We start from the raw sequence: 12,401 nt of genomic DNA, 5'->3' as shown, positions 1-12,401 counted from the left end.
TTTGGGGGTTTTTACTGGGTTTTGGGGCTGTTTGAGGGGATGCAGGAAGTGCTGAGGGGAGCCCGGGCACAGCAGCTGGTTTGGGATGGGATGCATGGAGCTTCAATCCCATCCCACTCCAACCCCAAAATCCTGGGATTTTCCAGCCTTTCCTTGGGACACCCCCAGGGATTCCCTGGGAATTCTTTTCCAGCCCCTCCCAGCTGGGAATTCCCAAAATTCCTCCCCAGTCTCCTCTTCCATTCCCACTTTTCCCACCCTTCCCATTCCCATCCACGGGAATCTGTCTTCCATTCTCTCCCAGCTCCCACCCTGAATATCCCAAATATCCCAAATAACCCAAATATCCTGAATATCCCAAATAACCCAAATGTCCCAAATATTCCGAATATCCCAAATAACCTGAATGTCCCAAGTATCCTGAATGTCCCAAATAACCCAAATATCCTGAATATCCCAAATAAATATCCTGAATATCCCAAATATTCCAAATATCCCAAATAACCCGAATGTCCTAAATATCCTGAATATCCCAAATGCCCCAAGTATCCTGAATATCCCAAATAACCTAAATAACCCAAATATCCCGAATATCCTGAATATCCCAAATAACCCAAATGTCCCAAATACCCTGAATATCCCAAATTCTCCAAATATCCTGCACATCCCAAATATCCCGAATATCCCAAATACCCTGAATATCCCGAATATTCCGTATGTCCCAAATATCCCGAATATCCCAAATACCCTGAATATCCCGAATATTCCGTATGTCCCAAATATCCCGAATATCTCAAATAACCCAAATATCCTGAATATCCCAAATAACCCAAATATCCCGAATATCCTGAATATCCCAAATATCCCAAGTATCCTGAATATCCCAAATAACCCAAATGTCCTAAATATCTGGAATATCCCAAATGCTCCAAATACCCTGCACGTCTCGAATATCCTGAATATCCTGAATATCCCAAATAACCCAAATGTCCCAAATATTCCAGATATCCCAAATAACCCAAATATCCTGAACACCTGGAATATCCCAAACACCCCGAATCCCCTGAATGTCCCGAATGCCCCAGACCCCCCAAACCCCTCGCACACCCCATCCCCCCCTGTACCTGCCCCCGGCCACTGGAAGAGGTTCCTGAATATCCCAAATGTCCTGAATATCCCAAATATCCTGAATATCCCAAATATCCTGAATATCCCAAATGTCCTGAATATCCCAAATATCCTGAATATCCCAAATATCCTGAATATCCCAAATATCCTGAATATCCCAAATACCCCGAACACTCCGAACCCCCCAAAAAACCCCAAATGCCCTGGGCACCCTCTACCTGCCCCCGAGTACTGGAAGAGGTTCCTGAATATCCCAAATATCCCAAATCCCCTGAATATCCCAGACAAACGCTCCAAACCGCCCTGAATACCCCAAACAACCCAAACCCCCCAAAAAACCCCAAATGCCCTGAATATCCCAAACACTCAGAATGTCCCAAACACCCAAAATCCCTCAAATACCCCCAAAACCCCAAATGCCCTGAATATCCCAAATATCCTGATTATCCAGAATATCCCAAACACCCCAAATACCCTGAATATCCCAAATATCCTGATTATCCAGAATATCCCAAACACCCCAAATACCCTGAATACCCCAAAGACCCTGAATACCCCAAACCCCCCAAGCACCCCAAGCACCCCAAATACCCCCAAACACCCTGAACAACCCAAACACCCCAAAGCCCCCAAGCACCCAAAACACCCTGAATACCCCAAATGCCCTGAAAATCCCAAATATCCTGATTATCCAGAATATCCCAAATACCCCAAATCCCCTGAATATCCCAAATCCCCTGATTATCCAGAATATCCCAAACACCCCAAATGCCCTGAATATCCCAAATATCCTGATTATCCAGAGTATCCCAAATACCCCAAATCCCCTGAATATCCCAAATATCCTGATTATCCAGAATATCCCAAATCCCCCGAACACCCCAAACCCCCTGCACACCCCAAATACCCCAGGACCCCGCACCTGCTCCCGAGTGCTGGAAGAGGCTCCTGAATATCCCAAATTTCCCAAATCCCCTGAATACCTTGAATACTCCAAACCCATAAAGACCCCAAACCCCCTGAATACCCCAAACACCCCAAACACCCCAAACACCCCTCACACCCCAAATACCCCAAATCATTCAAACACCTCAAACACCCCAAATCCCCTGAATACCCCGAACACCCCAAACGCCCCTCACACCCCAAATACCCCACACCCCCCGTACCTGCCCCCGAGTACTGGAAGAGGCTCCTGAATCCCCCAAACACCCCAAATACTCTGAGTCCCCCAAACACCCCAAACACTCTGAGTCCCCCAAACACCCTGAATGCCCCAAATGCCCCAGATACCCCAAATCCCCCAAGGACCCCGAGCACTCTGAATCCCCCAAACGCCCCAAATCCCCCAGATACCCCAAATGCCCACACACCCCGTACCTGCCCCTGGGTACTGGAAGAGGTTCCTGAATCCCCCAAATCCCCCAAATCCCCCAAGCACCCCGAGCACTCTGAGTCCCCCAAACACCGCAAACGCCCCAAATCCCCCAAATCCCCCAAATCCCCCACACACCCCATAGGCCCCGTACCTGTCCCCGGGTACTGGAAGAGGTTCCTGAATCCCCCAAACACCCTGAATGCCCCGAATACCCCAAATCCCCCAAACACCCCAAGCACTCTGAATCCCCCAAACACCGCAAACCCCCCAAATCCCCCACACACCCCACACGCCCCGTACCTGCCCCTGGGTACTGGAAGAGGTTCCTGAATCCCCCAAATCCCCCGAATCCCCCAAACTCCCCAAGCACCCCAAGCACTCTGAATCCCCCAAACACCGCAAATGCCCCAAATCCCCCAAACACCCCACAGGCCCCGTACCTGCCCCTGGGTACTGGAAGAGGTTCCTGAATCCCCCAAATCCCCCAAATCCCCCAAGCACCCCGAGCACTCTGAGTCTCCCAAACACCGCAAACACCCCAGATCCCCTGCACACCCCATAGGCCCCGTACCTGCCCCCGGGTACTGGAAGAGGTTCCTGAATCCCCCAGATCTCCCAAATCCCCCAAATCCCCCAAACACCATGAACGCCCCAAATGCCCCAGATCCCCTGCACACCCCACAGGCCCCCCGTACCTGCCCCCGGGTACTGGAAGAGGTTCCTGAATCCCCCAAATCCCCCAGATACCCCTCACACCCCGTACCCCCCGTACCTGCCCCTGGGTACTGGAAGAGGTTCCTGAATCCCCCAAACACCCTGAATTCCCCCAAATGCCCCAAATCCCCCTCACACCCCGTACCCCCATACCTGCCCCCGGGTACTGGAAGAGGTTCCTGAATCCCCCAAATTCCCCAAATCCCCCAGATACCCCACAGGCCCCGTACCTGCCCCCGGGTACTGGAAGAGGTTCCTGAATCCCCCAAATGCCCCTCACACCCCAATGCACACCCCATACCTGCCCCCGGGTACTGGAAGAGGTTCTGCTGCATCCCTGCCGGGCCCATCCCGGCTCCGTAGGGCGCCGCTGCCGCCGTGGGCGCCGCCGCTGCCGTTCCCATCACGCCGCGGCCCCCGAGGCCCCCGCGGGTCCCCAGCGCCGCCTCGGGGCCCCCAAAGGCGGCGGCGGCGGCGCCGCTCGTACCGAAGGCGGGGGGGAACGGGAACTGCGGCTGCTGCTGCTGCTGCTGCTGCTGCCGGGGCGTCCCCAGGGGCGTCCCCAGGGGCGTCCCCAAGGGGGCTCCCAGCGGGGAATTCCCGAAATTCTGCGGCTGCTGCTGCTGCTGCTGCTGCTGCTGGCGCATGAGGAGCGCGCGCTGCTGCATCAGCTGCCGCTGCCGGTGCTGCTGGCTGTAGAGCTCCCGCTGCCGCTGCGCCAGCATCTGCGCGTTCAGGGGCGGCTGTGGGATGGAATTGGGGTGACAAGTGAGGGGTGAGGTCTATTCCCAAAAAAATCCCAAATTCCAGCCAGGAATCAGCCCTGAGGGGCTGTAGAGCTCCCACTGCCGCTGCGCCAGCATCTGCGCGTTCAGGGGCGGCTGTGGGATGGAATTGGGGTGAGAGGTGAGGTCTGTGCCCCAAAAAACTCCCAAAATTCCAGCCAGGAACCAGCCCTGAGGGGCTGTAGAGCTCCACCAGCATCTGCGCGTTCAGGGGGCGCTGTGGGATGGAATTGGGGTGACAAGTGAGGTCTATCCCAAAAAAATCCCAAATTCCAGCCAGGAACCAGCCCTGAGGGGCTGTAGAGCTCCACCAGCATCTGTGCGTTCAGGGGCGGCTGTGGGACGGGATTGGGGTGAGAGGTGAGGTCTGTGCCCCAAAAAAATCCCAAAATTCCAGCCAGGAACCAGCCCTGAGGGGCTGTGGGATGGGGGTGAGGGGTGAGGTCACCCCCCAAAAAAAATCCCAAAATTCCAGCCAGGAATCAGCCCTGGGGGGCTGTGGGATGGGATTGGGGTGAGAGGTGAGGGGTGAGGTCTGTGCCCCAAAGAAATCCCAAATTCCAGCCAGGAATCAGCCCTGGGGGGTTCTTGGGAGGGTTTTGGGATTTGGAAATGGGAAAATTCAGATTGCAAATCGTGAATCAAAAATTTGTAACTGACAGGAGTCCTGAACCCCAAGGACCTCGAATCCATCCCTAAAAGCCGTCCTAAATATCAAATCCCAAATACAGAAATCCATCCCTAAAACCCATCCCAAATCCCAAATCAAAAATTCATCCCTAAAACCCATCCCAAATCCCAAATCAAAAATCCCAAATCCATCCCTAAACGCTGTCCCAAACCCTGAATTCTCAAACCCCAAACCCCAAAAACCCCAAACCTCAAATGCTGACTCCTCAAACCCGAAACACCCCAAACCAACCCCAAAACCCCATAAAAACCCCATAAAAGACCCCAAACAAACCCCAAACAAACCCCAAACCTCCCCGTTGTTACCTGCAGCTGCTGCTGCTGCGGGATCCCCGTGCACAGGGAGATCCCAAACCCCAAACCCTCCGTATCTCAACTCCCAAATCACAAACACCCCAAACCCCAAACCAACTGCAAACAAACCCCAAAACCCCGTAAAAACCCCAAAACCCCGTAAAAATCCCCATAAAAACCCCAAATGTCCCCGCTGTTACCTGGGGCTGCTGCTGCTGCTGCTGCTGCTGCTGCGGGATCCCGGCCCACAGGTGAGAACCCCGAACCCCAAACCCTCCATATCTCAACTGCCAAATCACAAACACCCCAAACCCCAAACCCACTACGAACAAACCCCCAAACCCCATAAAAAACCCCATAAAAAACCCCATAAAATCCCCAGAGAAACCCCAAATGTCCCCGTTGTTACCTGGGGCTGCTGCTGCTGCTGCTGCTGCGGGATCCCGGCCCGCAGGTGAGAACCCCGAACCCCAAACCCTCCATATCTCAACTGCCAAACCACAAACACCCCAAACCCCAAACCCACGGCAAACAAACCCCAAAACCCCATAAAAAACCCCATAAAAAACCCCATAAAATCCCCAGAGAAACCCCAAAATTCCCCGTTGTTACCTGGGGCTGCTGCTGCTGCTGCTGCTGCGGGATCCCGGCGCGCAGCGAGAGCCCCACGGGCGCCCCGAAGTGACCGAGCAGCGCCGCCTGGCGGTTCTGCTGCAGCAACTGCAAGCAAACGGCACAAGGGGGTTTTTAAGGGGGTTTTAATGGGGTTTTAATGGGGGTTTTAATGGGGTTTTGGGGTTTTAATGGGGTTTTGGGGTTTTAATGGGGTTTTAAGGGCGTTTTTATGGGGTTTCTGGGGTTTTATGGGTTTTTAATGGGGTTTTTTATTGGGTTTTTTAATGGGGTTTTTTTTGGGTTTTTATGGGGTTTTCAGCAGCGCCGCCTGGCGGTTCTGGTGCAGCAACTGCAACCAAACGGCACAAGGGCTTTGCATGGGGTTCCATGGGGGTTTAATGGGGGTTTTTAGGGTTTTTTTGGGTTTTTAATGGGGTTTTTGGGGGGTTTTATGAGTTTTTTAATGGGGTTTCTAATGGGGTCTTTATGGGTTTTTAGCAGCGCCGCCTGGCGGTTCTGCTGCAGCAACTGCAAGCAAACAGCACAAGGGGTTTTTAATGGGGTTTGCATCGGGGTTTTTAATGGGGTTTTTGTGGGTTTGTATGGGTTTTTATGGGGTTTTTAGTTTTTTTGGGGGCTTTTATGGGGTTTTTAATGGGGTTTTAAAAGGAGTTTTTAGGGGTTTTTTTGGATTTTTATGGGGGTTTTTGGGGTTTTTATGGGGGTTTTTGGGGGGTTTTTAATGGGGTTTTTAGGGGTTTTATGGGCTGTATATGGGTTTTAATGGGGTTTTTAATGGGTTTTTATGTGGTTTTTTTTAGCAGCGCCGCCTGGCGGTTCTGCTGCAGCAACTGCAAGCAAACGGCACAAGGGGTTTGCATGGGGTTTTGGGGTTTTTTAATGGGGTTTTTAATGGGGTTTTTGGGAGATTTTGTATTTTTAGGGGGTTTCAATGGGGTTTTGAAGGGGTTTCTTGGGGTTTTTAAGGGGGATTTTAGTGGGGTTTCTTGGGGGTGTTATGGGGTTTTTTGGGGGGTTTTATGGGGTTTCTTGGGTTTTTAGGGGGGTTTTTAATGGTGTTTTTAGGGGTTTTTTATGGGGTTTTAATTGGGTTTTTTGGGTTGTTATGAGGTTTCTTGGGCTGTTATGGGTTTTTTTGCGTTTTTATGGGTTTATTTAATAGGGTTTTTTGGGGTTTTTAGCAGCGCCACCTGGCGGTTCTGCTGCAGCAACTGCAAGCAAACGGCACAAGGGGTTTTATGGGGTTTGCATGGGGGTTTAATGGGGTTTTTAGGGTTTTTAATGGGGTTTTTAGGGGTTTTTTTGGGTTTTTAATGGGGTCTTTATGGGGCTTTTTATGGGGTTTTTTGTTCTTTTTGAGGGGGGGTTTAATGGGGTTTTTATGGGGTTTTGAGGGGGGTTTTTTATGGGGTTTTTAGGGGTTTCTTTGGGGTTTTCAGGGTTTTTTTGCGGTTTAATGAGGTTTTTAGGGTTTTTTTTTTTGGTTTTTTATGGGGTTTTTAATGGGGTTTTTAGGGGTTTTTTTTTGGTTTTTTATGGGGTTTTTAATGGGGTTTTTAGGGGTTTTTTTGGGGTTTTATGGGGTTTTCAATGGGGTTTTTAATGAGGTTTTTAATGGGTATTTTTTGGGTTTTTATGGGGTTTTACGTGGTTTTTAATCGGGTTTTTTTGGGGTTTTTAATGGGTTTTTCTGGGGTTTTTAGCAGCGCCGCCTGGCGGTTCTGCTGCAGCAACTGCAAGCAAACGGCACAAGGGCTTTGCATGGGGTTTAATGGGGTTTTTAATGGGGTTTTTAATGGGGTTTTTAATGGGGTTTTTAGGGTTTCTTTGGGGTTTTCAGGGGTTTTTTTGCGGTTTAATTGGGTTTTTTGGGTTTTTTTTTGGTTTTTTATGGGGTTTTTAATGGGGTTTTTAGGGGGTTTTTTTGGTTTTTTATGGGGTTTTCAATGGGGTTTTTAGGGGGTTTTTAGCGGTTTAATGGGGGTTTTTAATGAGGTTTTTAATGGGTATTTTTTGGGTTTTTATGGGGTTTTATGTGGTTTTTAATCGGGTTTTTAATGGGTTTTTTTGGGGGCTTTTAATGGGGTTGTTAGGGGTTTTATGGGCTGTTTATGGGTTTTTAATGGGGTTTTGATGGAGTTTTAAGGGGTTTTTTTGGTTTTTAATGGGGTTTTTAGGGGTTTTTTTGCGTTTCTAATGGGGATTTTTGGGGTTTATTTTGGGGTTTTAATGGGTTTTTTGGGGGTTTTTAATGGGGTTTTTTGCGTTTTTATGGGGTTTTTAGATTTTCTGGGGGTTTATTTTGGGTTTTTAATGGGTTTTTAGGGTTTTTTTGGTGTTTTTATGGGATTTTTATGGGGTTTCTTGGGTTGTTATGGAGTTTTTTGGGGGTTTTAATTGAGTTTTTAATGGGGTTTTTAGGGTTTTTTTGGGTTTTTATGGGGTTTTTAATTGGGTTTTTATGGGGTTTTTAATTGGGTTTTTATGGGGTTTCATGGGGTTTTATGGGTTCTTTGGAGGTTTTTAATGGGGTTTTTTGGGTTTTTTATGGGGTTTTGGGGGTTTTTAGTGGGGTTTTTTGGGTTTTTAAAGGGGGTTTTGGGGGGTTTTATGGGGTTTTATGAGTTTTTTAATGGGGTTTTTTGGGGTTTTTAATGGGGTTTTTAATTGGGTTTTTATGGGGTTTTTAATGGGGTTTTTGGGGGGTTTAATGAGTTTTTTAATGGGGTTTTTTGGGGTTTTTTGGGGTTTTTAATGGGGTTTTTAATGGCATTTTTAAGGGGTTTTTATGGGGTTTTGGGGTTTTAATGGGGTTTTTAGGGGATTTTTATGGGCTTTTTTAGAGTTTTTAATGGGGTTTTTAATTGGATTTTTAGGGGTTTTTAGCTTTTTTGGGGGGGGGTTAATGGTTTTTATGGGGTTTCTTGGGTTGTTCTGGAGTTTTTTGCATTTTTAGGGGTTTTTTAATGGGGTTTTTAGGGGTTTCTTGGGTTTTTTATGGGGTTTATAGGGGGTTTCTGGGGTTCTTATGGGGTTTTTTGGCGTTTTTATGGGTTTTTAATGGGTTTTTTTGGGTTTTTTGGAGGTTTTTAATGGGGTTGTTATGGGGTTTTTAATGGGGTTTTTAATGGGGTTGTTATGGGGTTTTTAATGGGGTTTCTTGGGTTGTTGGGATTTTTTGTGGGACTTTTTTTTTAATTCTATGGGGATTTTGGGGGGATTTTATTGGAATATTTTGGGGGATTTTATTGGAATATTTGGAGGATTTTACTGGAATTTTTGGGGGATTTTATTGGAATATTTTGGTGGATTTCACTGGAATTTTTGGGGAATTTGCTGGAATATTTTGGGGGTTTCTCTGGAATATTTTGGGGGTTTCACTGGAATATTTTGGGGGATTTCACTGGAATTTTTGGGGGATTTTACTGGAATTTTTGGGGGATTCTACTGGAATTTTTGGGAGATTTTACTGGAATTTTTGGGGGGTTTTACTGGAATTTTTGGGGGATTTTATTGGAATATTTTGGGGATTTCAATGGAATATTTTGGGAATTTTACTGGAATATTTTGGGGATTTTACTGGAATTTTGGAGGATTTTACTGGAATATTTTGGGGGATTTTATTGGAATATTTTGGGGGATTTTACTGGAATTTTGGAGGATTTTACTGGAATATTTTGGGGGAATTTACTGGAATTTTTGGGGGGATTTTAGTGGAATTTTGGGGGATTTCATTGGAATTTTTGGGGAATTTTATTGGAATATTTTGAGGGATTTCAATGGAATATTTTGGGAATTTTACTGGAATATTTTGGGGGATTTTATTGGAATATTTTGAGGGATTTCAATGGAATATTTTGGGAATTTTACTGGAATATTTTGGGGGATTTTATTGGAATATTTTGAGGGATTTCAATGGAATATTTTGGGAATTTTACTGGAATATTTTGGGGATTTTACTGGAATTTTTGGGGGGATTTTAAAGGAATTTTTGGGGGGTTTTACTGGAATTTTTGGGGGATTTTATTGGAATATTTTGGGGATTTTACTGGAATATTTTGGGGGATTTTACTGGAATTTTTGGGGGATTTTATTGGAATATTTTGGTGGATTTTACTGGAATATTTTTGGGGATTTTATTGGAATATTGTGGGGATTTTACTGGAATATTTTGGGGGATTTCGCTGGAATTTTTGGGGGATTTTATTGGAATATTTTGAGGGATTTCAATGGAATATTTTGGGAATTTTACTGGAATATTTTGGGGATTTTACTGGAATTTTGGAGGATTTTACTGGAATATTTTGGGGGATTTTATTGGAATATTTTGGGGGATTTTACTGGAATTTTTGGGGGATTTCACTGGAATATTTTGGGGGAATTTACTGGAATTTTTGGGGGGATTTTAGTGGAATTTTGGGGGATTTTATTGGAATTTTTGGGGGATTTTTTTGCAGTATTTTGGGGGATTTCACTGGAATTCTTGGGGGATTTCACTGGAATATTTTGGTGGATTTTATTGGAATATTTTGGTGGATTTTACTGGAATTTTGGAGGATTTTACTGGAATATTTTGGGAGATTTTACTGGAATTTTTGGGGGATTCTACTGGAATTTTTGGTGAATTCTGCTGGAATTTTCGGGGGATTTCACTGGAATATTTGGGGGTATTTCACTGGAATATTTTGGTGGATTTCACTGGAATATTTGGGGGATTTTATTGGAATATTTTGGGGGATTTTACTGGAATATTTTGGGAGATTTTACTGGAATATTTTGGTGGGTTCTACTGGAATATTTTGGGGGGTTTCACTGGAATATTTTGGGGGATTTCACTGGAATTTTTGGGGGATTTTATTGGAATATTTTGGTGGATTCTACTGGAATTTTTGGGGGGGTTTTACTCCAATATTTTGGTGGATTTTACTGGAATATTTTGGGGGATTTTACTGGAATTTTTGGGGGGATTTTAGTGGAATATTTGGGGGGATTCTACTGGATTTTTTGGTGAATTCTGCTGGAATTTTTGGGGGGTTTCACTGGAATTTTTTCGGGATTTCACTGGAATATTTTGGTGGATTCTACTGGAATTTTTTCAGGATTTTACTGGAATATTTTTGGTGGATTCCACTCGAATTTTTGGTGAATTCCACTGGAATTTTTGGAGAATTCTACTGGAATTTTTGGTGAATTCTACTGGAATATTTTGGGGGATTTTATTGGAATTTTTGTGGGATTTAAATGGAATTTTTGTGGGATTTAAATGGAATTTTTGTTGGATTTCACTGGGATATTTTGGGGGATTTTATTGGAATTTTTGTTGGATTTCACTGGGATATTTTGGGTTGGTTTTTGGGGCATTTCCTCACCTGCTGCTGGCCCTGCAGGCGCTGCTGCAGCTGCAGCCGGAGCTGGTTGGGGGCGCTCGGGGGGGCGGCCGAGCCCCGGCCGGGCCATGCCCAGGGCGGCCCCGGGGCTGTTCTGGAACGTTCCCCGCGCCCCCCCCGCCGCAGCAGCGGCCGCAGGAGCCGCGGGAGGAGGAGGAGGAGGAGGAGGAGGAGGAGGAGGAGGAGGAGGAGGCCCGGCCACGGGCACGGCTCCGAACGGGCCCTTCTGCCTCAGCAGGGCCGGGAAGGCGCCCGGAGAGGCCGAGGAGGAGGAGGAGGAGGAGGAGGAGGAGGAAGGAGGGAAGGGCTGGGAGAACATTCCCGGTTTGGGCTCCAGGAGCAGCGGAGGCGGCGGCGCCGGGGCCGGGTGGGGCTGGAAGCGATCGCTCAGAGCCTCCAGGCCCCCGCCCTGAGGGACGGAAAGGCGGGATCAGAGCAGGGAAGGGCTCGGGAATCCCAGCCCGGAGGAGCCTGGGAGCACAAAACCCCTGGGAGCCCAAAACCCCTGGGAGCCCAAAATCCCTTCCTAAGAATCCAATCCCAAAACCCCCTGGGAGCCCAAAATCCCTTCCTAAGAATCCAATCCCAAAACCCCCTGGGAGCCCAAAATCCCTTCCTAAGAATCCAATCCCAAAATCCCTTGGGATCCCAAAATCCCCTGGGAGCCCAAAATCCCTGGGAGCCAAAATCCCCTGGGATCCCAAAACCCCCTGGGAGCCCAAAATCCGCTGGGATCCCAAACCCCCTGGGATCCCAAAATCCCTTCAGTAGAACCCGATCCCAAAATCCCTTCTGTAGAATCCAAATCCCAAAGGCCCCTGGGATCCCAAAATCCCCTGGGAGCCCAAAATCCCTTCTTTAAATCCAATCCCAAAATCCCCTGGGAGCCCAAAATCCCTGGGATCCCAAATCCCCTGGGAGCCCAAAATCCCCTGGGAGCCCAAAATGCCTTCTTTAAATCCAATCCCAAAACACCCTGTGATCCCAAAATCCCCTGGGAGCCCAAAGTCCCTTCTGTAGAACCCAATCCCAAAACCCCCTGGGATCCCAAAACCCCCCAGGAGCCCAAAATCCCTTCTTTAAATCCAATCCCAAAGGCCCCTGGGATCCCAAAATCCCCTGGGAGCCCAAAACCCCCTTGGGATCCCAAAATCCCTGAGATCCCAAAACCCCCTGGGAGCCCAAAATTGCTTGGGAGCCCAAAATTCCTGGGATCCCAAACTCCCTGGGATCCCAAATCCCCTGGGAGCCCAAAATCCCTTATTTAAATCCAATCCCAAAATCCCTGGGAGCCCAAAACTCCCTGGGATCCCAAAATCCCTTCTCTAGAATCCAATCCCAAAACCCCCTGGGATCCCAAAACCCCCTGGGAGCCCAAAATCCCTTCCT

At 47.6% G+C, this 12,401-nt stretch overlaps 1 protein-coding gene across 8 annotated transcripts in view; it reads right to left on the bottom strand.

Annotated features, from left to right (window-relative positions):
• Positions 1–12,401, bottom strand: part of NCOA1 (nuclear receptor coactivator 1) — a 111,857-nt gene that overhangs the window by 14,607 nt on the left and 84,849 nt on the right. For 6 of the 8 annotated variants that reach the window (XM_071420041.1, XM_071420039.1, XM_071420045.1 and 3 more), the window contains 4 exons: positions 10,995–11,421; positions 5,630–5,709; positions 5,190–5,220; positions 3,522–3,963 (listed from right to left, as the gene is read on the bottom strand). In XM_071420041.1, the coding sequence (XP_071276142.1) occupies positions 3,522–3,963; positions 5,190–5,220; positions 5,630–5,709; positions 10,995–11,421 (980 nt within the window). Of the gene's footprint in view, positions 1–3,521; positions 3,964–5,189; positions 5,221–5,601; positions 5,710–10,994; positions 11,422–12,401 lie in introns of all 8 variants that reach the window. The other 2 variants (XM_071420046.1, XM_071420040.1) reach the window with 2 other exon arrangements.

This window comes from Agelaius tricolor, unplaced genomic scaffold, assembly GCF_023055355.1.
Source record: "Agelaius tricolor isolate 1412-34295 unplaced genomic scaffold, bAgeTri1.0.p SCAF_122, whole genome shotgun sequence".
Classification (NCBI taxonomy): Eukaryota; Metazoa; Chordata; class Aves; order Passeriformes; family Icteridae; genus Agelaius; species Agelaius tricolor.
This window is presented reverse-complemented; position numbering and strand designations above follow the sequence as displayed.